Source organism: Podarcis vaucheri (assembly GCF_965113315.1).
Source record: "Podarcis vaucheri genome assembly, chromosome: 2".
Classification (NCBI taxonomy): Eukaryota; Metazoa; Chordata; class Lepidosauria; order Squamata; family Lacertidae; genus Podarcis; species Podarcis vaucheri.
The window spans coordinates 65,778,023-65,804,841 of NC_138760.1; the positions used below are offsets into that span (position 1 = coordinate 65,778,023).

General features: G+C 41.4%; 1 protein-coding gene across 3 annotated transcripts in view; it reads right to left on the reverse strand.

The window, feature by feature from the left end:
• The window catches only part of RASGEF1C (RasGEF domain family member 1C), an 85,639-nt gene that overhangs the window by 9,557 nt on the left and 49,263 nt on the right, over positions 1-26,819 (reverse strand). For 2 of the 3 annotated variants that reach the window (XM_082211638.1, XM_082211639.1), the window contains exons 4-11: positions 25,495-25,632; positions 18,872-19,084; positions 17,103-17,177; positions 10,895-11,005; positions 8,652-8,754; positions 8,357-8,436; positions 6,760-6,855; positions 46-141 (exon numbers count right to left, since the gene is read on the reverse strand). In XM_082211638.1, the coding sequence (XP_082067764.1) occupies positions 46-141; positions 6,760-6,855; positions 8,357-8,436; positions 8,652-8,754; positions 10,895-11,005; positions 17,103-17,177; positions 18,872-19,084; positions 25,495-25,632 (912 nt within the window). The remainder of the gene's footprint in view (positions 1-45; positions 142-6,759; positions 6,856-8,356; positions 8,437-8,651; positions 8,755-10,894; positions 11,006-17,102; positions 17,178-18,871; positions 19,085-25,494; positions 25,633-26,819) is intronic. The other variant, XM_082211640.1, reaches the window with a different exon arrangement.

Sequence of the window (26,819 nt, forward strand, 5' to 3'; positions counted from 1 at the left end):
GAACCTATCAACCACTTGCTTGACAAAGATGTTTGCTGCACGTACTTCAAAGTTGACATGTCCATTTGGAAGGCGGTTGGCGCATCCTTCATTCAAAAAGTAAATGTCTTTGATCAGTAGGCTGAAGAAGGGGATCACAATCTGTGAAAAGAATGACATGACTTTCGCAGTTCTGTTCTTTATGCATGAAAGAACTGTTCATTCACAAGAAGAAAAGAGAGATTAACTTTTCAGTGTACAGTACTACTCTAATGACGAAATACTAATACTAGTGAGGCCTAGAGGAGATACAAGAGATAACAACCCACAAAATAGCTGTCATGCTGAAGAGATTTTCTCTGTGAATTGGCAAAACACAATCTATCTAAGCTTTGTGGAATTAAGGTTTCAGTTTATTACCTATTAATATTTCAGTAACATCGATATTTAACATCATTTTGTTAACATTAACATTTTAATAAGCAACTTTCACCAGTGCACAGACAGTAAAGAGGCAAAGAGCACAATGAAGTTGCATAAACCCTTGATTAAGTGAACATTAACAATTAAACCCCAGTCAAGCCAACATATGGAAAAGTAGATGCTCATGACTTAACATGACAAAGGCTCTGATTTAAAGAATTTTCACAGGAGGGAACGAAAGATATACCGTGAAGTCGGTACCTATCTGCTGGATGTTTCACACTAAGTTTGATCCTCACCTGGTGTAAATTTCAAAAGTATCAAATGAAGCAACATGGATTTACATTGGGTATCTATCTTGTCTTATACCATGTTTGGTTTATACCAAAATATACCATATTTATTTTTTATTCAGATTCGGAACTGTGCTTAACTTACCAAGTCTGGGGACTATATGGTTTTCACATGGATTTATGTACTTTTGTTTTAAATTGCTTTGATTTTTTTACAGTGAAATAGTGGTCTATAAATACTTTTATATATGAAATTAATACTTGAGTAATACAAACTTAAAACATTAACATAGCTCAATCATAATCTGTGAAATGCCTGGAAAAAGAGGGAAGGCTTAATTTAGGCACCCAAAAGATGTCAGTATCCGTGCCAGGTGGACTTCACTTGAGAAAGCATTCCATAGCATTCTATTCAGATATATAAACACGGAGACGACTAAACGACTAAACAGCAACAACACTACATATTCCTCTGCCACCGCCCATATACTTGACTGACTGTAGACAGTTTTCTCTCAGATGCTTTATCAGCCAAGGACAGGGCAAAGGTAGATAAGCAAGTCTGCTAGGTTATTCTGCAGAGCAACAATGGTCTATTCATTTCACTATAACTTGACCTGGAGTGTAGCTCGCAAGGGTCTTATAAGGGCAGCTCCTCTTCACTCATAAAACACTGTGCCAGGTTCCCTGAAGAAGATTTAAACTCACCTAGCTAGTGAATTCCTGTCTCTCCTACAGGAGCTATAGTTTCTATTAAAGTGAGAATGAATAAGTCAGCTGGGCATATCTTTCAAATATATCCCCAGGTCCTTTGGTAAATGAACTGAACTGTAACTTAAGTACACACTAGAGTACTATAGCCTTGAGGAAAGGTAAGACTCTGGAAAAGTGTAGCAGTAAAGTAGTCATTTGGTTTGGCAACCAATGTCCTCAAGATATTTATGGTACTGGTGTGCCTGAGCAGTATGTGCATCGAAAAAAAGAAAGCGATAGGGAATCCCAGGAGGGAGTTTGCCCTTGCTGAAGCTAAAATATTCAAGAAACAAAAGTAAGTGTATGTTAAAAGGATAACGTAGCTGCTCCTCTCCTGTCACTCTCCCCTATCAAAAGCCAATCTTCATATTGAAAAATTAGCCCTAATGTGGTTCCACTAGTAAGTGAATTGTAACAGGATATAATTAGTGCTTCCACAAATTAGTATAATTTGCATACAGCAATTTGCAACAGATAATGTTCTGATGCCCTAGAGAATAGCCTAACTTAGCATGTTTACTTTGCTTGTGTTTAGTAAACAAAGCTAGCCTGATTTCTTATTTGCAATTGGCAGTCATTCATTGTTACTAATGACCTTAAGACACAGAAAATTGCAGAAAAACAGAGCACTCTGGGGAAAATTCATAACCACATCATTGATGATAATAGGGTCTAAAGTTGCGGTGAATGACTGACTGAAAAAGATCTTGAGGTCATAGTGGATAGATTGTTGAAAATGTTAACCCAGTTTGTGGCTGACAGCTGTGAAAAAGGTAAATGCTTTGTTAGGAATCATTAGGAAATGGACTGAAGCGAAATCTGCTAATATCATAATGTCATCATGCGCTGCAACCATACTTGGAATACTGTGAGCAGTTCTGATTGCCACATGTCAACAAGAATGCTACATTTTAACTACTTCACACATTGCTTTTCACATGATTTATCTGTATATGTTGTAAGTTGGATTTCTGATATGTATTTTAACCTATTTTGTATTTTCTGGTGTGTTTGTGTGCATGTGTGTGTAGATGGAAGGTGTTTGAGAGATCATTTTGACGCCGTTGAAATTAGTGCACTGTCACAGACTGGGCCAAGGTATTGATGAAAGAGTCATCATTAGGCAAATAATGAGAAGAGCACATAAAGTATCCTCAAGCTCTGACCCTCCTATGAACTGCTACATGAAATGGGTTGGTGCAACTATGCTAGATATACTGTCGGGGCATTAGGGGGCGGGGAGGTGGTCCACCCCGGATGCCATTCCAAAGGGTGTGTGTGACAAGATGCTGACCCCTGATTGGCGGCACCCCCCCGGGGCATGCACCATTCACCGCGTCCCGCCAGGATGCATGCCCCCCTGGGCCATGCGCCACGCCCCATGGGACGAGCACCGCTCCGGGTACTGGATCAGGTTGCATCACCTCTGCATATTGTTGCTCTTAATCTTTACAGCCGTACATGGCTTGGACCCGAAATACCTGTTAAGAGTGCCTTCTCTCACATCAGTCAGCCTGTCCACTGAGACAGCCACCTGAGACCTTTCTGCACTACACAATCTGAAGTGTAAAAGGTAAAGGTAAAGGTACCCCTGACAGTTAGGTCCAGTCGCGGATGACTCTGGGGTAAAGGTACCCCTGACAGTTAGGTCCAGTCGCGGATGACTCTGGGGTTGAGGCGCTCATCTCACTTTACTGGTCGAGGGAGCCGGTGTTTGTTTGCAGACAGCTTCCGGGTCATGTGGCCAGCATGACTAAGCCGCTTCTGGCAAACCAGTGCAGCACACAGAAACGCCGTTTACCTTCCCGCTGGAGCGGTACCTATTTATCTACTTGCACTGCATGCTTTCGAACTGCTAGGTGGGCAGGAGCAGGGACCGAGAAACAGGAGTTCACCCCGTCGCGGGGACTTGAACCACCGACCTTCTGATTGGCAAGCCCTAGGCTCTGTGGTTTAACCCACAGTGCCACCCACGTCCCTTACAATCTGAAGTGTAATTGCTGGCAGCTACACCGAGAAAGCCCCCTCACCTTTGCAATACCCTCAGGGGGCCTGCCTGGTGCCTTCATTAGGTAAAAAAAAGTAAAGGTAAAGGACCCCTGGACAGTCAAGTCCAGTCAAAGGCAACTATGGGATGCAGCACTCATCTTGCTTCAGGCCGAGGGAGCCAGATCCCAACTGCAGAGTGATGCCAGCATTACTGAGCTGGTGCACAGTTTCTTTCACCGAACAAAATAGAGCCTTCCAGGGGGTGGGGCTGAGCTGTCCTGGGATCTGCTGGATCCTGAGCCAGAACCGCAGCCATCACATGAAGGCATGGGAGGTGCAGGCTGGTACTGACACCCCACACCTTTTGGCCCAGCTGCCAACTTTGGCAAGGCAGTAAAAAAAAAAAAAAAAGCCCTGCTGAGCTGAGAGGTGTGCATAGAGGTAAAGACTGCTCCCCAACCCTATTTATTATATTGTAGTTTTCTTTATTATTTCTAAATTCAAACCTGCTCTTCAGTGAATATTTCAATCCCGGGGTGGGGAATATTATTATTAATAGTAATAAAGATAATATATGTAAAAAATAGTATATGGAAATCATGGAATCCATAAAAACAAGTCCAATAAATCACATGAACAAATTAACAATCCCATGATTTTAAAAAAACTGACACTAAGGGCAACAATTAGAATTCCCCACTCACTCCCACTCTGTCTGTCATACAAAGAGGGCCCCACTATTTCTAAATTTCACGTCATTCTCTTCTTTTTTACTATTACTGTATACTTTTTTTTGTACTTTTCGTTTTCCTTGAGTGTCTTGGAAGTGTAAATACATACTGAAGGGGCAGGATATAAATTATGTAAATAGAAAATGAATGACTTAACTATAAACAAATTTTAATGTACCCCAGCTTTCCAAAGTAGAAAGCATCAATACATAATGTAAGAATGTCATTTTGGCTTCCCTGTTCAGATCCTATTCTTCTGCATAGCCCTAAATTAAATTCTCCACACAGTTACTTTCTGATAACAGTCCATTGGAATGCATGACACATTGAATGTGTAGTCTACTGTGAGCAGCAGTCACTGTGTCTGCTTCAACGTGCTGAGAATTTGCAAGTCAAATCAGATAGTCAATTAAGGTCTTAAGATATTCATCTCCTGCACTTGCCTGGAAAAAAATCCACTCCATGATGTAATATACACTTCCATTCAAATAACGAATCCTCTGTATGCGTGTGGGTATGCACACTTTCCACAGAAACTCACAACTCAAAGCTGTGTTTTTTAACTTTCAAAAAATATATTCAATCACTACCTGATTTAATTAATTTAACCTCTGTCTTTCCCCCCCATTTCTATTCAAGCATTAAGAAAACTAAGCCCAAAGTGTCAGATTATATTATATACCGGTAGTTCAAAAGAAGGAGGGAGGGCTTGGATATACAATCACCAGTGGACAATATTTATCTTTAAATTAATAGCAATCACATTTCATTTCATTTGACCCAGGGTGAGTAAAAATGTTTTTTAAATTTTTTTTATAAAAAATTTAAAATGAAGAAATGACATTACGGCTTGGAGAGCAGAATTATAGCTGTAGTGGCTGTGGGATTTGAAAACACCAAACCATGATGAGGTGCTGGATTTGATGCATAAACACCTTCTTGGCAACTATCACATTATGCATTCAGTTAAAGGAGGATGTAGTCTTTATCCCTTGCGTTTTCATCTGACTATTAACCTTCTGCTGCCCTTGGTTTTAAAGAGAAACTTTCCCATGTAACCAGCATGAATGACTTCCACAGGAAATGAGATAAGTAATAGAGAAACAGGCTTGCATGGCTATACCTTAGAGACAGACTGCATAAGCATCTTAAAAGTATCAGCTTCTCATTCAAGCATGAATGTGGCTGTCTCATATTCATTTCCTTATTATATATATCCTTCCTTATTATACCTCTTATCATCTCCCTATGGATCTATTTGTTCAGACTAGGGCAAAAGATTCCCCAGTGGTGTGGGCTCTTCCCCACCTCGCTACTTGCAGCTGAGGCAATCAGGGAGCCTGTATAATTGAAGAATCTTCATTTCAAAGGACCTGCACCACATTGTCTTGCCTCTGCTCCAGAGGGCTGGGGAACCCTCCAGTGGGGGGGGGGGAATGAGGAATCACTGAGTATTCCTTCCCTCCCTGCTCCTGACAGCTGAGCAACAGTTGGATGCAACCTTTAGAATATCACAGTATTTTGCCTCCCATGCAGGGATGCTGAAAAGATGAAGAACTATAAAACCAGCCAGTATGGGCTGTGAAAAGAAACAGTTCCAGTGCAGCACGGTGATCTGGAACAGGTGAAGGAGACACAGGCTGAGTCGCTGCTTGGTCATGGACCTCATTGCGTGACTTTGTCCAGTCAATTATCTCTCAGCCTTGTGGGATGTAAAACACAGGAGCAGTCAATTACAACATTCCTAGAGTGTACATGTTAAGACATGGGGAGGGATGTCTGTTCAGCCAGCAGGTAAACTTCCTGGGACAGACTTCCTCCGCATGTGACCAGAGGTGGGTGTGGCCTCACCTGTGCAGGTAATGATAAAAGCACAGTGCAGGACAGCCATCTCTCTCTTACTCTCTTGCCTCTCTCATCTTCATCTTTGGAAGCAGCAACATCTGCTGAGATGCCCTCTTGGCTCCCAGCCAAGAGAGGACAAAGGGACTATCTTCCTATGTTTTACCTTTTTAAGCCTGTCTGCCTTCTGGGATCCTATTGTGAACAGAATGTGAGTAAACTCTTTTATACTTTTATAAAGACTGTGTCGTGTCTTGTATTTTAAGAGGGAACAAAGGGGAAATTACCAGAGTAATTATTATAGAGGTTCTAGCGAACCTGAGCACACGTTACCCTTGCGAACTTAAAAAGGGGAATGTCTATTAACTCTGCTGATATTTTGGGAACTTGTTAGCACAAATTGGATAAGGATATAATCTCACAATATATCCTCTCCTGCATCCCTGAACATTCCCACAAGCCTAACCTACCTTTGTTGTTGTAAGGATAATATTGGTGTAGAAGCATGTTTACAGTCATACCTTGGGTTACAGATGCTTCAAGTTGTGTTTTTTCGGGTTACGGACCCGCTGAAACCCAGAAGTACCAGAACGGGTTACTTCCGGGCTCACACATGTGCAGAAGCACCGAATTGCAACCACTGCAGGTTGTGAACGTGCATCCTGCACAGATCACGTTCGCAACCCGAGAGTCCACTGTATTGTGCTGAGCTTCTTGGCGGAAAAATAAGCTGATGATAGTAATAATACCTTTTCCCTGTTGCTGTGTGCTGTTAGGGACCGATGTGCAGCTCCCCGCAATGCAGTTCTGTAGTTATAAAAATTACCTGTAGGGTCCATTTGATGCTAGAGAGGAAGAAAACATTGGAAGATCAAAAGATATTTTGAATTGCCTTTGCAGTGCAAAGGTGATGTGGTAAGCAATACAGGTGAACTGGAGACAAAACTACCCAACACCTCCTTTTCAGTTCAATTTCTAGTCATTTATTTTCATGTAGTTTCTTAAGAGTGACCAGTCCGTAACATTTTTGTCATGATAAAAACCCTTCAGTCCTCTAAGAATACTTCTAAAGATGCTTCCATACGATGATTTTTGTTGTTGTTGTTAGTGGCCACTACTTATTTTGTTGTTGTTAGGCACAGACAAACACACAGAGCACACATGGTTCACCCTAATGGCAGAATATTAAACGGCAACTGCCACTCCTCGATTAATCTGTTTCCGGAGTGCAGAGCGATGCCAGGATTGTACAGTGGTGCAACCATGTAATTACATCAAACACTTATGCATGTGTGTGTGTGTGAACATGCATATACAGTGGTGCCCCGCAAGACGAATGCCTCGCAAGACGGAAAACTCGCTAGACGAAAGAGTTTTCCGTTTTGGAGGTGCTTCGCAAAACGATTCTCCTATGGGCTTGCTTCGCAAGACGAAAATGTCTTGCAAGTTCCTGCGGGGTTTTTTTCCCTCCCCCCCTTTTTCTAAGCCGCTAAGCCGCTTATCAGCTGATTCGATAAGCCGATAAGCCGCTAAAAGCCGCTAAAAGCCGCTAAAAGCGCTAATCCGCTAATCCGTCAATGGGCTTGCTTCGCAAGACGAAAAAAAATGCTAGACGAAGAGAATCACAGAATGGATTCTTTTCGTCTTGCGTGGCACCACTGTACATCTACAAATGAGACAGGCCTACTTCAACTTTGTATGCTGGACAAACTGGCAGTCCACTCGGTTTTCCAAGAGAGCCCACTTGTACCAAGACAAGCAAAGGTGTGTGCCAAGAAGGACTAACTGAAGCAGTAACAACAGTTGTATAGTATGTAGAACTTGTTAACTGAATTAAGAAGCACGGGTATACCTGAGGGTTGCTCCTTAAAATGATCTTCAGAAAGTACCCTAAAGAGGAAATGGCTTGCCTAACTTACATTATCATAGGAGCCTCACAATTGATTCCAAGCAAATACAGACATTTCCCAAATTACCACAGGATAGTCTGATGTGCAATTTCCCCTGCTGACAGATTTCAGGCACTGATTGCCCATAACTTGGTAGCTGTTTGATATATTCTCTGGTTATAATGCCCGTCAATCGTAGCATGAGGGTTGCTAGTTAAGTCAAGATAACACCAGAACTCAGTATAGCTCTTAACCATGGCCTGCGCTAAATAGACAAGACTGGAAAAGAATACATTTGCACCCATTTGTGGTCTGGACTTTATTCCTGATATTTACTTCTTTTCCATCTTTAATTTAATGTGATATGCAAAGCCCATCATATCATTTGGCCCTTGCCTAGCAATATCCAGTTTAAATAAATGCATGAATAGCAAATACGTAATTCTGAACATTTTACCTCAAGGATAAAGAATTTGGCTGTTTTCACTTTTGACCACGTCTTCTTTAACCTGGAGACTGGACTCATGTTCATACCGGCTGGAGGAAAATAAGAGGAAAATGAACAGAGGAGGACGTTATTGTTGTGGTTGCTGCTATTGTTGTTGCTGTTACGGTTATTGTTATTGTTACTATTATTACAATTTCTTGTCCACTCTTCACCATAAGGTCCCAGGGCAGGTTACAACAATTAGGAAAGGGAATCTACTTTACATATCCCTAATATCATTCAGAAATGACAATAACACACTTACATATGATTGCCATCAGCGAGTTAAAATTCCCGATGTTAAAGCACTCGCGAGCAACATCAATGAAAAACTCAATGACTTGTGCTCTCTGCTTCTTTTTTGCAGGCTGCAAATAAACAGACAGATAAAACAGCTATGGAAGACAAGTGTAAAAAAAACCCTGGGAGATGTCAGAACTCTGTGCCAAACAGAGATGCCCTATTCTACAGTTCAATTGATTTCAAAACAGCTACAAAATCCCATTCAAGCTGTTTGATTAATGACACTCATTGCTGGCAACTTGCAAAATCAAAGATCCTACCAGGGAGAGTGACCAAAGTCTAATATACCTTTAAAAATGTCTTCAAGCAATGACCCAGCATTGACACATAAACCTGTACTCTAAAGACTATTAATTCCAATGATAGTCTGTCCAACTAGCTATCAATAAAATGTCAATTACTGTAACTTTTTCTGGGCTTGGCGCCAATCAGTGCAATTTTTTCTGGACTTGGTCTTAAGAGGAGAGAATAGACATTAATCTTGAAATTAGTAGATTTCTGGAGAATTTTCTTTTGTGTTTCTTGTATCTCACAATACTCCCACCCAGTGCCGGATTTACATACGGGCTGCATGGGATACAGCCCAGGGCCTCGTAATCTAAGGGGGCCCTCAGCTTCTTGCTTTTAATAAAATGAAACAAAACAAAAAATACAAAAAACAGATTTTACTATCCAGGCCCAATTGCTTAGTAACAATGTTTTGCTTCTCATGATCAAATGCTATTAAGTTTGGGCCTCCTAGGTCCTCCTAGCCCAGGGCCTCCCAAGACCTCCAGTTGCTTTAATCTGGGCCTGTTCCTATCTCTCTCTTTTATACTATTTTCTATTAATTTTTACAATAACAGAAAAATATCACATCACAACTCCCCAATGTGGGATTTTCAAAATCCCCTGACTTTCCTCCACTTCCCTTCTTGGGTCTTTCGTTTTACATTTGTAAATGCTCGTCCTTAATATCTTCAATTCACAATAATTTCAAATTTTATACACTGTTCATCATATTACAAGTGTTTCTCGTGATAACAAAGGAAGTTAAAGTCAGAAGGATTGAATCGTGAAAGAGATTTAGCTGGAAACGGATATAGTGAAAATTACCTAACATCAATCTACCCAGTATTCTGTCACAAACAATGGGCACTTCCGTATGTTCTAGAAGTAAAGTGGGCAACCTCTAAGTCAAAGGCCATCTTTTCTCTGGGGGAAATGGTCAAGGGCCACATAGCACCAGTGAGTGGACTAGAGCTGAGGCAGATAGGTCTTGGCAAGAGAATAGTTATCCCAAACATTCTCAGATAAGACTGCATACACACCACACATTTAAAGCACATGACTTCTGCCAAGGTATACTGGGGACTGTGGTTTACCTCTCACAGAACAACAGTTCCCAGCACTCTTAACAAGCTACAGTTCCCATGATTCCTTGGGTGAAAACAAATGCTTTATATGCATGGGGAGTGTGTAGCCTGGGTTAGTTCAACAACCAAATGGTACAGGGTGATACTATAACGATAGCACCCCATACTTCGGCTTGGTTTTCCTTAAGACCATGATGGGAAGAAAACACAATAAGAAGTTATTTCCATTATTTACTGTACAAGTCTATTGCATTCAAAGGGTGGTATCCAACTAATGTGACCATCATTGCAAGATCTCTGCTTGCACAATGGAACTTCACCCCCTCCCCTCATGCACCTCCTAAATCTGTTCTAAGGGTTTTCCCCACCCCACCTGGAGAAGATTTGGAGACTGCTCCAGGTCCATGCAGGAGGAGGAAAGGGGGATCTCTGTTGCACAAGTGTGAATCTTTGTGCTGATGGGACATGTTAGTTGGATACAGACAGATGCCAACCAACAGCGTTCAACTGGAGCAAAGAGCAATTCAGGTTTTCTCCATATTGATGTTTGCTCCAATTTAATACTAAAGTTTGGGTTTTCCCTGGGAGAGGAGCAGGGCAAGAGGAAAACTGTTCATACATAGTCCACTTATGAGACAGAACTGTCTAAAATTCTACAGCAAAATTACTGCTCTATCACTGCATCAATAGCCTATTTCACCATTCGTATACCGCAGTGTTTCTGTGAAAAGTGTAAAAAGTGTAAAAACCCCAAGTACATTCTGTGATTAGTCCAAAAAATATTTATCCTCCACTTTTGTGAGTAAATAGTCTCGAAGTTCCACAATCAGACAAATGGTATTCAACTTACCATGCAGATTTCTGTTGCTACAAGATAGCAGAGTCTATTGAACCATTTGACATAGGCCTCAAGATTGCTAGTTTTTTTCTGTTCACTGAAACAAGGCTGAAAAACAAAGACCTGACATGACATAAACTAGCTTCTGCTGTGCTTTAATATATATAATAAGATATATAATATCACAGTAACTGTAGGGTGTTGTTCTATGATCAATAGCATACATTTCTATCATCAACAACATTCAAAAGCATGTGGACATATACCTATAAACACACACACAAATGGACAGTGCATGTGGGACTGAGCTTTAGATGTCAGTGGGTGGGTAGTGGCAGATGTGTTGGGCTTAACAGAATGCAAAGCTTTCTACAAATCAAATCAGTGAATGATGAACAGTCCCACTTTGCCTACAGCAATTGCACACGAGGCAATTTATTCCAATTGGTGCTCCCTAGGATATTAACAGCCAGGATATTGCTGTATGCAACAAGAATCTGGAGAAAATAAAATCAGACAAGGACGTCTTTCCATGTAATATGTATTAAGTTTACGGCTTTGACTCCCAAGAGTTCCTACAGTTTGGCAAATCCAATTGCCCATGGTGTTGTCTTGCATGAAACAAAATTTCTGATTAAGTTGGGGGGAATCAAAAGCAAAGCAAAATATGATAAGAGTTACAGTACAGAATATTTTTTTGCCTAAAATATTATTTCCGTTGCATGCTCTTGTCGTAGAGAAAATAATATCTTCACTACCCAATTCTTTATCGCTGACCTAATTCTGTATCATTGGTTGCTGTGAAACAAGTCACTCAGATGGCAAAATTCATCAGGAAATGTCATTTTTGTGACATGCTCTTTCGGCTGTGGTTACTAGGCAATTGCATGGGAGTGAGAAGGTTAGTTTGGTATCTGAATTCTTTTGATGATTTTAAATCATCTCCAGCACCTTTTACCACCTTCTCCTTAGGATAATCTTCCAGAGATGGCTGATTATTTTGATTTTTTCCCTATTATTTTTTGTTTGCAGCCACTAGAGGGTATCAGGAGATTTTTCGTTCTTTCATTAATGTGATAATTGATTTCTATTTTAGAGCCTGAGGATAAGATGAGTAAATTTTGAGCTCCATGAGGACAAAGTTTTCTGCTGGCGAAAAGGGGCTCTCATGCATAGGGTAATCTGGGAAAGGGTGTTGCCTGGGATTTTGAGTGTTCGCAATGTTTGCATATATATCTGTATTGTAGAAATGTATCCTAAGGCTAAAGAAGATTAAAAGGGGGCACTGGGGAATCACACGAAACAGGAGGCACTTCTAAAATGTAAGCAGCCTGGAGCCCATTGCAGTATGATGTGATGCAAATTCAATAAATATAACTCTCGCTTTTCTGTCTCAGTGCATGGCAGCAGGTAGAAGTGCCTTGCTCATACTGAATTAATGGGGTTTGAAGCGGCGTGAATGGCCAGGAAAGGGATCTTGGGGGTCACAGAGGATAGCTTGTTGAAAATGTTAACTCAGCAAGCAGCAGCTGTGAAAAAGGCAAATTTCATGTTGGGGCTAATTAGGAATGGAAATTGAAATAAAACTGCCAATATCATAACCCTTGTTACACAAATCTGTGATACAACTGCACTTGGAATGCCGTATATGGTTGCTGCACCTCAAAAAGGTTATTGTAGAGCTGGAAAAAGTCCAGGAAAGGGCAACCAAACTGATCAAGTTAAACTATGAAATATAGTACCACAGTGGTGAAATGGATAAGGTAAAATAAGCTGAGCTTGAATCCTGGCAAGACAGAGCCATTGTGGGTAAGTAGTTCCTGGGTCTGAGAAGTTGCCTACCATTATGGGGTCACATTTTGCTTCTGGATCCGTGGCTTGCTGTAATTCCCCCCCCCCTTTTGACTCTCTTGCGTATTCAGCAGGTATGTCATGTAGCAGCACCTTATCATCTAATGAATGTAACCATTCATTAAATCTTAGTTAGGTGAAGCTACCCATATTAGTATTTATTTTCTAGTTGACAAAATGGGTTTGAATTCTAGTTCCACCACTTTCCCATTCGCTCTCTGGAATTCATACACTGTTCTCTTCTGTCATCTCCATCTCATATTTTGTTACATTATCCTTAATTACTCCTTGTACTTTTCTCCCGTTGCTATACTTGGATTCTTTTATATCCAAGTATATTTAATGCTACATGGCACGCAAAGCCTTTGGGCATCCATTAACATAGCACTCAACATCTCCACTCCTTGTTTTTTTAGTTCAATTTAGTCTCACTCTAGAAGTCTTTCGGTTTCAACCAACATTTACTCCTATGTCCTTATTTCATCATCTCAACTTTTCCCCCTTAATTTAATTTAGTAGCTTAGGTCAGTCACTGTCTTTGGACTGTGCATGCATGTGCGTGCATACATACACACAAAGATTAGCAAACAAATATGAAATGTTTCATGTAAGGATGGTTGTGCTAGTGCAAAGCTGCAATTTGTGCCACACCCTGTGCTTACCCTACTCTGTGACAATAATGCACCCAATCACAAGATGACACAATTGGTACACAAAATGCTATGCAGGACTCTTTTGCCCAATGTGGGACTCGAACCCATAACCCTGAGATTAAGGGTCTCCTGTTCTACCAACTGAGCTATCCCAGCCTTGCAGGGGGTTGAACTAGATGACCCTTGTGGTCCCTTCCAACTCTACAATTCTATGATTCTATGAACGCTCAATTGCCTGCTTTTTAAAATCTGATTCAGTTTTAGTCTAGACATGTTTCTGTTTCAACTAACATTTACTACTATGTCCTCGTTTTATCATCTAATCTACAGGTTTTCTTGGTTATAACTTAGAGATGTGTGTTAAACCTTTATATTCCACAGCACAACTGGAGATCAGGTGAATGGCACCACTTCTTGCCTGTGCCCCCCACCTCACCCAGTCCCATTTTCTGCCCCTATTCCTGTCTGCTGAACTGAGCAGCACTTGGGGATATGTATGCTTCACAAGCAATTGTGGAGAGGGGAAGATGACTGGCCTATGGGAGGAAGGAAAGCAGCAAGGAAATTAAAGTTCTCTGAGTTGCAGTTTGGCGGTCAAAAGAATCTACAGACTCAAAAAATTATTTGGAAGCCAATGAAAGAAAAAGGCAGTTTCCTCCCATAGCCCGCAATAAATAATGCAGTGACCAAGCACCCTAACTCAATCCCAGCAAACTAAGAAGCAAAAGCACAACATGCTCCCCTTTAAAATCCCACTGGAAAATGGATGGCAGATGTTGCAAGACACATAGCTAATTTTGAGGTATTTGTTGATTTGTGCAACGTCTGCTGATAATAATAATAATAATAATAATAATAATAATAATACCTTTATTGTCAATGTACAACCTGTGTACAATGAAATTAACTGAGCCTCCCCCCCCACAACAATCTCATTGCACTCTGTGTGCTTGTCGCATAACACACCAACCCCGAAAGTCAGTTGCAATATATTATTTTCTGTTCAGCAGCCTAACAGCCCACAGATAGAAACTGCTTTTTAGCCTGTTGGTACAACTGATTATACTTCTATATCTCCTGCCCAAGGGTAGAAGATTAAAGAGGTGCTGGCCGGGGTGTGAATCATCCCTGAGAATTTTTCTCGCTCTCCTAAGGCAACCATCCCTTGCGATGTCATCTAGCGGGCTCAGGGTACAGCCCATGATATCATGAGCTGTGTTCACCACCCTCTGTAAAGACTTTCTGTCCGTGGCTGTCAAGCCAACGTACCACACTGTGATATAATATGAGAGGACACTTTCTATTGTGGACCAGTAGAAGGAGGTCATCAATTGTTGTTTAACATTGTTCTTTTGCAAGACCCTGAGGAAGTGGGGTCTCTGTTGGGCCTTCCTAACCACCTGAGTTATATTGTTTTTCCAAGTGAGGTCTTCACTAAGGTAAACTCCCAGGAATTTAAAGGAAGAGACTCTCTCCGCACATCCCCCTGAATAAACAACGGGGCTAGTTCCCCTCTCTTCCTCCGAAAGGCCAACACCATCTCCTTTGTCTTGCAAGTTATTCTCTAGGCACCATGTAGATACTTTTTGAACCCCCCCCCCCCGTACGTTGATTCATCCCCACCTGTAATTAGACCCATTATGGTAGTATCATCTGCAAACTTAATAATTGCAGTGGATGGATCAGATGAAATACAGTCATATGTATACAAGTACAGGTAGGGACTCAGCACACATCCCTGTGCGGTGCCAGTGCTGAGCTTCAGGGAAGTAGATGCAGCAGGCCCAATCCTCACTGTTTGTGTCCGATCCCTCAGAAAGCCTTTGATCCAGTCACAGATGGTAGAAGGTAGGTTTAGTTCCATCAGCTTTTTGATAAGAATGTCCGGAAGGATGGTATTAAAAGCTGAGCTATAATCAATAAACAACATTCTAACATAATTCCCTGGTATCTCCAGATGACTCGCTGCAAGGTGAAAGGCTGTAGCTATGGCATCATCTGTTGACCTATTTCTTCTATAGGTGAACTGATGTTTATCAAAATCTGGTGGAAAATATGTCCTAAGGTGTTGAAGGACCAATCTCTCAAAGCACTTCATCACTACAGATGTTAATGCAATAGGTCTGTAGTCCAACGAGGGAAGGGGCCAGTTTCCTCATACCAATAACCCCAGGTATTTTGTTCTTTTGTTTCAATGAATATTCTTTGCTTCTCTTTGTATGCATTGTAAGTGAACAAAATTTCCTAGCCATCAGAAATTTATGCTGCATTAAGAAGTTTCCTTTAACATATTTCATCTCCAATGTACCAGCCTTACAGGTGCTGTATTATCAGTCTGAGGAATATTTTGCTTTTAGTTACTGCATTGTGATTACATCCAGCTAGTCACATGCCAAAACCTGCTTCTGAAGAATTATCTGTGCATCAATAGTGCATAAAGCAGCACCTTCTCCTATTTTCTTTCTCACAGACACTAATGGGCATGTTGCCCTTGATGTTAACAAGCAAGGAGCTGAGTATGCACAGGCAGGGGCTAATTTCCCCCCTACTGGGATTGCAGCACAGAAAATTAAAATCTGCACTCTCTAATTACCAATACAAAACCACGCTTTTCTTCTTATTCCAGCTACAAGGTGCACATCAGGGACATTTGAAACCCCAAAAGAACATCAGGTGGGAGATGGTTCCGTGGACTTATTTCAAATGTGCACTGTGTGCATGAGCACCATGTCCTAAACACCACAGCTTCACGCAACTCTGAAAAACATGTTCTAGGCGCCTCCCTATAAATATAAACAGATGTGTACTGCCTACTGTGTAGTCCCAATTGCTGCACATCCCACTCTTTGAATTGCTCACTCAGAATGGGTAATGCAACCAGGGGCAGATCTACTATGAAACTAATGAATCATAAACTTTAGGGTCCCTAATTCCAGAGGGGCCCCAGAAACAACTTTATTCCACATTGCTCAGAAAAAATGCTTCTAAACGTCAATCGTGCATGTATATAATATTTCCCTAATTTTCCCTCATTCTCACCACACCACAGAATCATGGAACAGTTGGAAGGGACCAAAAGGATAATCTATTCCAACCTCCTGCAATGCAGGAGTATTGCACCCCATGTGGGGCTCACACCCATGTCCCTGGGATTAAGAGTCTCATACTCTTCCAACAGAGTTATAGCTCGAAAGCTATAAGGCATAGGGAATTTCTATTCACACCAGTGACTTTGACATGTCAGTGCAGCTATTTTAATAAAAATACAGTGGTACCTCAGGTTACATAGGCTTCAGGTTACATACGCTTCAGGTTACACTCTACTAACCCAGAAAGAGTGCTTCAGGTTAAGAACTTTGCTTCAGGATGAGAACAGAAATCGTGCTCCAGCGGCGCAGCAGCAGCAGGAGGCCCCATTAGCTAAAGTGGTGCTCCAGGTTAAGAACAGTTTCAGGTTAAGAACGGACCTCCGGAACGAATTAAGTACTTAACCTGAGGTACCACTGTATGAGATGCAGTAGTTAATTTAAAAATAAATAAATGGTGGTGATCTGTCATGGAACAAACCCACAGAAGAAGATAACAGTGGTTACCCAGACCTCATTTCTGGTTGCAATGGGGCCCCCATATCAGTTCAAGCTTCAGGGCCCAAAAAATGTAGGTCCGCCACTAAATGCAACTGGAAATAGCAGCAGCAGCAATAGTGCTAGTCATACCTTTGTGCTTTCCAAAGGATCTTTATGGACAAATGCTTGAACAAATTCTTCAGGTCCAATGTGACCCAGTCTTTCCTTTTGCAAGAAATAAAGTGAGAAATAAATTGTAATATAGCACGCCTGGGAATCACTTATTCACTTTATGGTGCTTGAAGTTGCACCCTTCAGATCTGAAACCAGAATTTAAAAGGAATTTATGAAACCACTGGCTGGCAGACTACCTCTGCCTAGTTTACTCTCCATCAGGAATTGCTTACAGCAGGGATGGGGAACTTGTGGCCCTCCAGCTATTGCTTGATTAACACTCTCATCATCACCCAAACAATAGCCATGCTAGCTGGGGCTACTGGGACTTGCAGTCCAACAACATCTAGCAAGTCCACAGATTCCTCATCCTCGACAGAGAAAGCAATTACAGCATGGTTAGAGTCTATACTGCACAGGCAGGAAAGACATTCCAGCTGAAATAGACTAGGCTACTGGAGTTCTGTGATTAGATTCTCCCTTGGTTTTTCTTCCCTTGATCACAACCATAACTGCACCAAAGTGGCTATGAGGTGCTGTGGGGCAGTGGGAACCCAGCTGCACAGCATCTAAGCCCATCACACACATATGCCCTGTGGAGCTAATAGTAGCTTTGTGTAATTAGGAGTGTAATTTACATCAAGGAAAGTGCTAGTGGGAAATGGACAAGGAAAAAAACTTTTAAAATCAATGCAAGAGCATCAGTTCCATGTAAGGCTGCTAAAATAAATTCCATGGGCATTCCTAATCATGAATCTCCCACATCATGTCTACGTTGTCCTAAGACCATGGGTTATAAGAAGTAGATATGCATTTATTAGTAAATAAACTACACATCAAACCTATGATGACTTGGCACCTCAGTGAAAACTTGTGAAATCCTCACAATAAAAATGAGAATGGACTAGTGGATAAAGACAAGGGGTGATGATGTTACAGCAGTGGTTCCGACTGGGAACCTGCTACGCACTGATGAAAAGTTTGATTAAAAACTTGAATGCTTCAGGACCAAACTAGTCAAGATGACAGGTCTGATTTTGTGTGTGTGCAAACAACATATATGGGATGGATGATTTGGATTGGGACCATGTCACTTGGGAAGAATATTTAATCCTTTCTCCCTGAACTCTTTTCCTGATTAAAATACCACTCACCCAGTCTGTTACTTGCCCCAGTTGGGAAAATGTAACATGCAATTTAGCAGTTTGGAGTACCTGGGGGGGGGGATATTTTAATCTGAAAGATGATGTAGAAGGAAAAGTCAAGACCCTCTCCCAGACCCAAATAGACCATCCTGTCTCAACTTTTAGCAAATATTTAAGGATGAACACTTTCAGAAAGGTTATTCAGAGAAAAATTGTGTTCTTCATTCATCAAGACCAATACTAATCAATATCATATTGCAGCATGTGGGGGGGGGGGAAGATGGCTGCATCTGAAACTAGCATTAACCTGAACAGTACATATTTGGTCTACTGTAGGTGCACTATATAACTTAGCTTTTGTTATTAGTAGTAAGATATCTTATTCCCTCCCAGTGGGCAATTGCTTGGACTGAAGGACTCACATGATGCCCTGTACTTGTGGTCCTATTCAGAAACTTACCGCAACACATTTGACTTCCTACCATGGGAAAGGGGATTTGATAATATTTTAACCATCTTGAAAGTCTCAATAGGGATTTTCTAGAAAATGTTGTCTTACCTAAATTAAAGATAAAGCAAAAAGTCTTGCTTTCCACTTACCAGTTCCACATGTGTCAGCTGCTGGGCCAAAGTGTAGGGATCACTGCAGACACTCATCATTTCTCGTTGAATGGATGGGGGCTTACTTTTAAAAGCAACCACCTTGTCTGAGACAGCTGCGTTGATCTTGACTATCCCTTCCTGCCCATGGTTAAGAGCTGCGAGCTTCTGATTCAGGGTCTGCAGAAGCTGATTCATCTTTTTCCAGTAGGCCTGAAGTGAGGAAAAGGAAAAGAACAAGGGGGGGGGGGAGGAAAAGAAAAACATTACAAACCATGAGCTAGAAAAAAATAAAATAGGTATGATTGAATGTTCCTATTTGGGAAATATCCATAAACCATTCGTGGCTTAGAATCTTATTTTCAACCAAACTATTCCAGTCAGCTTAATTATAGGTCCACCCTAAGCTCCATCCTATGGATCTCTACCACCAGACTGGCATCCAGTCAAAAACATGTGAGCAACTGTGCTCAGTGCTAGTTCAGCCTACTGACCACAATGCCGGTTTAACATGTGTGGAATACAGAAGGGGGGAGGGGGAGGAAACAGCACCAATTAGCTTTCACCTTCCCATTTTAGTTTTGTGCTGTGAGGCTTCAAAAAACAGAACATTCTGCCCAAGCTGCCCATGAAAGGCTGTGCTAATTTAAAATGGGTTGTACATTTCAGGGCCCAAATCAAGGTGCTCATATCAGTGTTTAAATCTGCAAACAACTAGAGCCCCAAATATTTGAAAGACTGTCTATCTCTTTTTTTACAAACTCTCTTGGATGTTAAGATCAGCAAAGGGGGCTCTCTTGGTAATACCACCTCCTTCAGAAGTTTATTTGGAGGGGTGGCAACGTGGGAGAGGGCATTTTCTGTGGCAACCCCCTAAGTTATGGAACTCCTCAGAGGTACATTGGGCTTTTTTAATATATAGCTTTCAGCAAATACTGAAGACATATCTCTTTACCCTGGCGTCAAGAGATTTGTGTTTTGGGGGCTCACCCTTTCTCTGTGTTCATAATCTGCTTTAAGTGTTACTAATCTTGTCCTGGGGCTTATTGGTGAAGGGTGGGTAATAAAATTAATAATTAAGAATAAGAATAATAGATAATAGTGTCATCATGTCCCCCAATTGTAAGCTTGGGGAGCAGGGTCTGTCCGTCTTCTCCCCACCCCCCTTTGTGTGTATGTGAGAGAGGAGGGGTAGAGAGACTCCCCTGGGAGTCTTGGGGCCGAAGAGTGGGGTAGCAATTATTTAAATAATAAAAATAGTATAATGACTCAAGAGCAAGCATTAAATGCATCTTTTTATTTATGACTGTGTATGTATATTTGCAATTATTAAGTTCAGGAATAATTTTTATGTTTTATTTTCTAGTTCTAATCAACACTACCTCACCAGCAACAGACTTCTTCTTTTGTTTGGAAAAGGAGATTCCTGGAATATGTTTGGCTGTTTATATTTTTAAAACTTTTCAATGTGGCAGCATTTTGTGCTGTGCCACACCTTCCACAACAGTCATTTTGTCTGCTGCCAAACCACCATGGCAGCCATTTTGTGACTGGTGCCCACAGCACCAGAAATTTTTCAGAATTTCAAATGTGCCATGGACTCAAAAAGGTTGCTGTCATATGCAGTTACCAATCTCTCAAAGGGAACTGCCCTGGTTTAAACCGGGGTGTGAATCAGGGCCAGTGAGACATGTCGTCTGGGCACACTGCCAGACAGGGAGGCCTGAATGCCTGCATTTAGCCCCCCGGAACTGAGGTTCCCCAGCCTTCTTATAAAAAGAATTATGGGCGGGATTCTCTTGAGGAAGAATGTGTTTATTTAATAAAAGCCTGGCTAATATATATATATATTACCCGTGAAAATCTACGAAAGCAGATTTATATGCTTTCGTAGATTTTCACGGGTACAGGAATGCAGGTTTTGGTGTCTTCGGGTGTCTTCCCGTGTAAGAGTCGGGGTGTCTGGGCGATGTTTCGACGAGGTCTCACTCGTCATCTTCAGGCTGGTGCTTTCGGCTTCTTGTTACTGGAACAGAGCAGAATCTGGTGTTTGAGTTCCTATAAATACTGTTGAGGGGTGTGGTGTATAGCCTCCAACGTTTTGGGCAGAGAGGAAGTTCCTAGATTAGTGTGCCTTTTCTTCTTTTGTTCCTTAATTACTTGAGGGATATCTTGAGTGATTTCATGAGTGATATTCTGAATACCACTGGGTGGGTCATTAAGTGTAGATTAGTTGCTAAAGCTTTCGTGTCTAAACCTCTTGAGCTTGTGAAGAGTTTTTCTGAGAAGATGGCTGTGCTGCATTTAGTTGTGCTCTGGCTTGGCTTCGTGTATAGGGGCGAGCTGTGATTTTGTGCCTTGTGCCAGCCAGATCTGTGTAGGGATTGCAGGGGGGTGCAGCATCCGGAGGTGCCACTATAGTTTGGCTACTGGATGGAGTCTGTAATATGTCTGTGGAGAGGGTCTGGGTTTGGGTCTGGTGTGGTTGATTGGTGACGGCGTTCAGTGTGCCTCTGGTTCTGGTGTCGGTTTTTGTGGGGAGGGCTAATTTCCAGATGTCTGGCAGGCGGGACGTGTCGTCACGCTTGTTCATGTTGTGAGGGTGTTTCTCTATCTCGATGGCTTCCATGATTATTCTCTTGTGGTGATGTTCCATGTTAAAGAGCAATTTGGAATCTGCAAAATTAATTTCGTGTCCTGTTTCTTTCATGTGTTGGAAAAGATATATATATATATGCATTTACAGTCCTCTGCATTGCCCATAAATCCTGAAGGGCATTTAACAAGGTTTGACAGTCTGAGAGGAAACTGCTTATGAGAAAACTCTCTTCTCAATCTCTGCCTCAGACAGCTATGATTTGAGCCTACTGCTAATCTGGACATACAAGCGCTGCAAAGAAGGGAAGTCTGCAGTGAGGAAGTTGACAGCTGGATCAACACAGCAAGCGAGGCAGGTCAGAGACACACCGCAAAGTCCACGGATTATGTCATCTAGTCACATATCACTCAGGGCAACTGGAAGGATACTGGCGCACACATCAATCAGCTATGCGTTGCTGATGTTCTGGGTGACTAAAAAGAGTGGCACAGACAACACATCACTGCTTTTGGAAGAGGCAACTGAGCTGGCAGCTGTCAAACCTCAGTAGCTTGTCCACGTGGAAATACAACGAAGAAGTCTTGCCCCTGTTTCATGGCCTTATGGAATATAGTATAAAACTGTCCTTTTAAAGAAGGTGTTTGGTCCATAGAGGATTGCTTTATTGTATTGGTTTTTAAAGTCTCTGTATTTGAAGTAATTTTTTTTTTTACTGCTGCTTATTGTTGTTTTCCTACTGCTGCTTTTAGTGCTTTAATCGTTTTGTAATGTAAGTTTTAAATTCTTTATTGAGGATTTGATCCTGCGGTCAGCAAAGGGAAACATCTATGTAACATCTACCATAAGCAAGCAGGAACAAAAGTATAATCCTGAAGGTGTACAATGACTCTTTGCACAAAAATAAATCTTAATTTTTTTTAATTCCAATAGCCTTGCCAAACAAGGTGCAATAGGTGGCTACTAGAGAGGCGGAGAGGCTCTTGTGTGCCTAGTGCCCCTCTGCAGAGAGACTCACTAGGCAACTACAGTCTTTTTATTTTCCAAATATTTTAAATTAACCATTTAGTGCTTTTGAATGCTGTTTTCTATTATTTGCTAGTGGCAGTTTTATCACTTCTATTTTTATTGTGTTTATTTAGTTTGGCATTTATTATTATTATTATTCAGAATTAATTATTTGTTTGCTTCTTTTTAGGTTTTTACTCATGCAATGTAAATTTATGGTTCATATCCCAGAGGATATTCATTTATTGGGTGACATACATAAGTTGTAAACAAACAACTGTCCTGAGCACTGTGGCTAAGAAAATATTTAACAAACACAATGTATTCCTGAATATCTTTTTTATAATAGAAATAACCTCTTTTTTAAAACTCTTACTATGCAGTTTAATTTGGAACTTTGTAAAAATTTCTGCTGCTAGGTATCTATATGAAAAATCCTATTTCTCTTTAAATATCCAGTTTGGGAACCAAAGAGTACTTTTGTTTAATATTCAAGAAAAACATTTCATTCTCAAGCAGAAACACATTTAAGGAAGATGGCAAGCCCCAGCAGGTGGCTTAGAAATTCAGATTTTAATTAAGCTTTCTCTTTCAAAATGCAAATTGTAACTCTTGGCAAAAGAAACCGCTTCTCAGTATGCATACCTTTCTAAGCACTGCAAGAAGCCTCCCAGAAACTAGGCTGGATAAAGAGCAGGAAAATATTGCTGCAAGGAATCATCCCAATCTCATTTCAGTAACAGATAAAATGTGTTCCATAATCCTAGGATTCTTTTGCACTTTTGATTTGATCTTCCCTTTTCCCTTCAAACAAGTACAGACCCCACCATGGAACAGTTTCTCTTTCATGCTTCCCTTTCAAAAGATAGCTGCATAAATAGGACCTTGTGACTTATTCCTTTAATTAATTGCTAGTTTTGCTCAGGGAGACTGGCATTAAGGTTTTTTCCCCAGCTCTCCACCCACCACAGCCAACTCGTATAGATTTGTTTATGAAGAACTCTGGTACAGTCCAGGCTGCTCCTCCAATTGAAAGAAGACCCTGAATGTCAACAGGCTCAAAGTCAACGTCTCCATTTCCCATATAGGGCTGATATGTTTTCAGCAGCGTGGATATTTTGTTCACTTTGAACTCTCATAATTATCATAATTATTTTTGCATCCTTTCTTCATTCAGATTGCCAGATAAAAACTGCTTAACAATTGGCAGCTGGACAAAAAAAAGGGGGGGGGGTAGAAAGCACCCAGGAGGAAGCTATTTATCTAAGAAGCTCAGCCTTATAGATACAAGCACACTCTAGCTATGTGAACTGTCTGGAGATCAACCAAAAGGCCAATAAGACCTTTGATGCAGCAACCTGCATCTATTGATTCTGCAGCTACTGACTCGCGTGCACAGTCCATACAGGCATCTGTATGGGCTGCCGCACGAGCAGCAACCCATACAGACTGTGCATGTGCGGCATCCCATACAGAGTGCACACGCGCAGCAGCCCATATGGTCGCCATGCAAAAGGCAGCCCGTACGGACACTGCGCGAGCGGCACCCATACTGACTGTGCGCGCCCTTGGCCACTCTACAGATGGGAGGAGGCAGGGGCCAACTTGTCAACCCCCCCCCCCAGAGTGGCACCCAGGGCAATCTGCCCCCTACACCCCCCACTTTGTACGCCACTGGCAGAGGGCAAGTGAGGAGAGAAGAAGGGGGAGAAGTTAAGTTGAACTGGAAATCCTTTCCCTAGAGGAAGCACTTGGTTGGATAATGCCCCATAGAAATTATTCATACCTTATTAAGGCTTTCTTCATACCAACGTCTCCATTTCCCTTTTCTATGGTGGCTTCACTAGCTACCAGGCAATGTTCAATGAACATTGAACTGGGTATGTTGAAGATTTTGAGCATGGCTAAAGTAGCTCTTTGGTTGCTGGCTATGACCTTAGTCATTAAGAGCCCCATCTGAACACAGCTCCCCGATGTCTAATTTGTTATTTATATTGTGCATAACTTAAAGCTCCTTCTTTGAAAGCTACACAACTCAATATTCACTGTTTGTTAGCTGGCTAATTAGGAGGAATCTAAAATGATTCAAGCCTCCACTGACAGCTTCTTGGTTCCTTTAACTGTTTATATCCTTAAAAGTTAATAGGCCACAAAATGAGCTAATGTTTGGGACCGTTGGTTTTGCAATCTTTCATGTAAAACATCAGGATATTAGTCAATCTGAATTAGGTACTCTCTTTCTGTTTGCTTGTTCCAATATCTCCCATTCTGCAATATCTCATTCTGCCATATTAGTTAGCTCAGCAATTAGGTCTGGTTTTGCTAAGCAGAATGTCAGAGGATAAAGAAGGGTAAAAGGAAGAAGAAAAAAGGACAATGTGTGAAGATACAAAATAAAACCCAAAAAGAGAATTGCCTAGTGTAATTCTAATGTCTACTCAAATATAAATTGGATGGCATTCAATTGGATTTATGACTATGTAAGTTAGGATCCTTAGCCATGTTTAGACTAGAACAGTCTTTGCTGATCTTGGCGCTCTTCATATTCCCATCAGCCCCAGTTAGTTCAGCTGCCCAAAACACCTGGAAGACACTGTGTTGGTGAAAGCTGAAATAGATCCACTACCTTATGTTAGGGATGCCACTTAAGTCCTTATATTTCAGTGAGTCTACTCGAAGATCTGGATCCAACCTACATTCCATAAACTTTTTTAAATGGAAATTTCTATTTCCATTTTTTAAAATTAGTCAACAAATAAATTGGGTCACCTGGGTGAACTTTTTAGTTGACCGTGCAACTAGCTTTTTACATCTTAGCTCAGAAATAATTAAACAATATTATGTATTTGTTTCTATTGATACTCACATTTTCAGAAAATGTCATTTGAAATTTGACTAGGAATTCCGCCCCGCCCCAGTCTCTTCCATAGTGAAAGTAATTTTTAATAACAAACAGTTGACTGAACAATTGTTGATTATGCACCTTCTCAGTATATCTCTAAATTGCTTCTATCCTCACCTCATCACATGGAGCTATCCTGTGGATAATGTCTTTTAAGCAGCCAATCATCTTTTCGTCCTGAAAATCATATGGAAATGTTTCTGTCCATTCCGTCAATAACTGCAGTATTTTGGGCCCAAATTTTCTGATTCGTGCCTGAAATTAGAAATAAAAAAAGATGGATGCAAATTTAAGAACTCTCAGCAAAAAGATCTGGTGGCTTTAACCTAATGCTGATTCCGGAGTGGTGGTACTGGTAGAACACCAACATGCCTATAGAGTGATTTAAATTAGTTTCATAGATGGCCTTGGATTAGGGATGGAAGCCTGTTTCTAGTCTGCAGCACTTTTGCATGTGTTCACTTCTAAGCCTTTTCTGCCCTATGGCTTTTAAACACTTAAAGGTAAAGGTAAAGGTACCCCTGCCCGAACGGGCCAGTCTTGACAGACTCTGGGGTTTGTGCGCCCATCTCACATCTATAGGCCGGGGGCCAGCGCTGTCCGGAGACACTTCCGGGTCACGTGGCCAGCGTGACAAAGCTGCATCTGGCGAGCCAGCGCAGCACACGGAACGCCGTTTACCTTCCCGCTGGTAAGCGGTACCTATTTATCTACTTGCACCCGGAGGTGCTTTCGAACTGCTAGGTTGGCAGGCGCTGGGACCGAGCAGCGGGAGCGCACCCCGCCGCGGGGATTCGAACCGCCAATCTTATGATCGGCAAGCCCTAGGCGCTGAGGCTTTTACCCACAGCGCCACCCGCGTCCTTTAAACACTTACTCTATCTCAAAATATGCATTTCTAAGCACAGAAATAAAATGTACTTTAGTCTGGTGTGTGTGTGTGTGTGTGTGTTGGTTCACACTGGAATTTGCAATGATAGAATTCCACAAGTATCTCTACTTTGGATGTCCTCAATATTTGGCTATCCACTTCTCTGTTATGTACAGCTATAACCTATTCTTAAATGTTTCTTTATGAACCTAACAAGTATTTGCCAAAGGAAAACGCTTTGGCTTTTCCTGCTCTCTGCCTCTAAGATACTTGGGGTCAGATCTTCTGCATTATAGTACAATATGCCAGATGATCCTAAATGTTTTAGGAGCAATCTAAGAAGCCTATTTTCAAACAGCACACGTATTCATTACATCAATGGAAACCTTGAATGAGAAGAGAGAACTTCCTTGTTTTAGCCTCTGGACGGAAGGCACCCTCTAATCAAACAAAATTATATTGTGTGCCTTGAAGCTTCCTGCTTTTTCAACCAAATTCATCAAAGTGCCCATTTTAGCATGTGACCAAAACAGGTCTCAAGGCAAATGCAACATTCTTACTATCAGTGAAC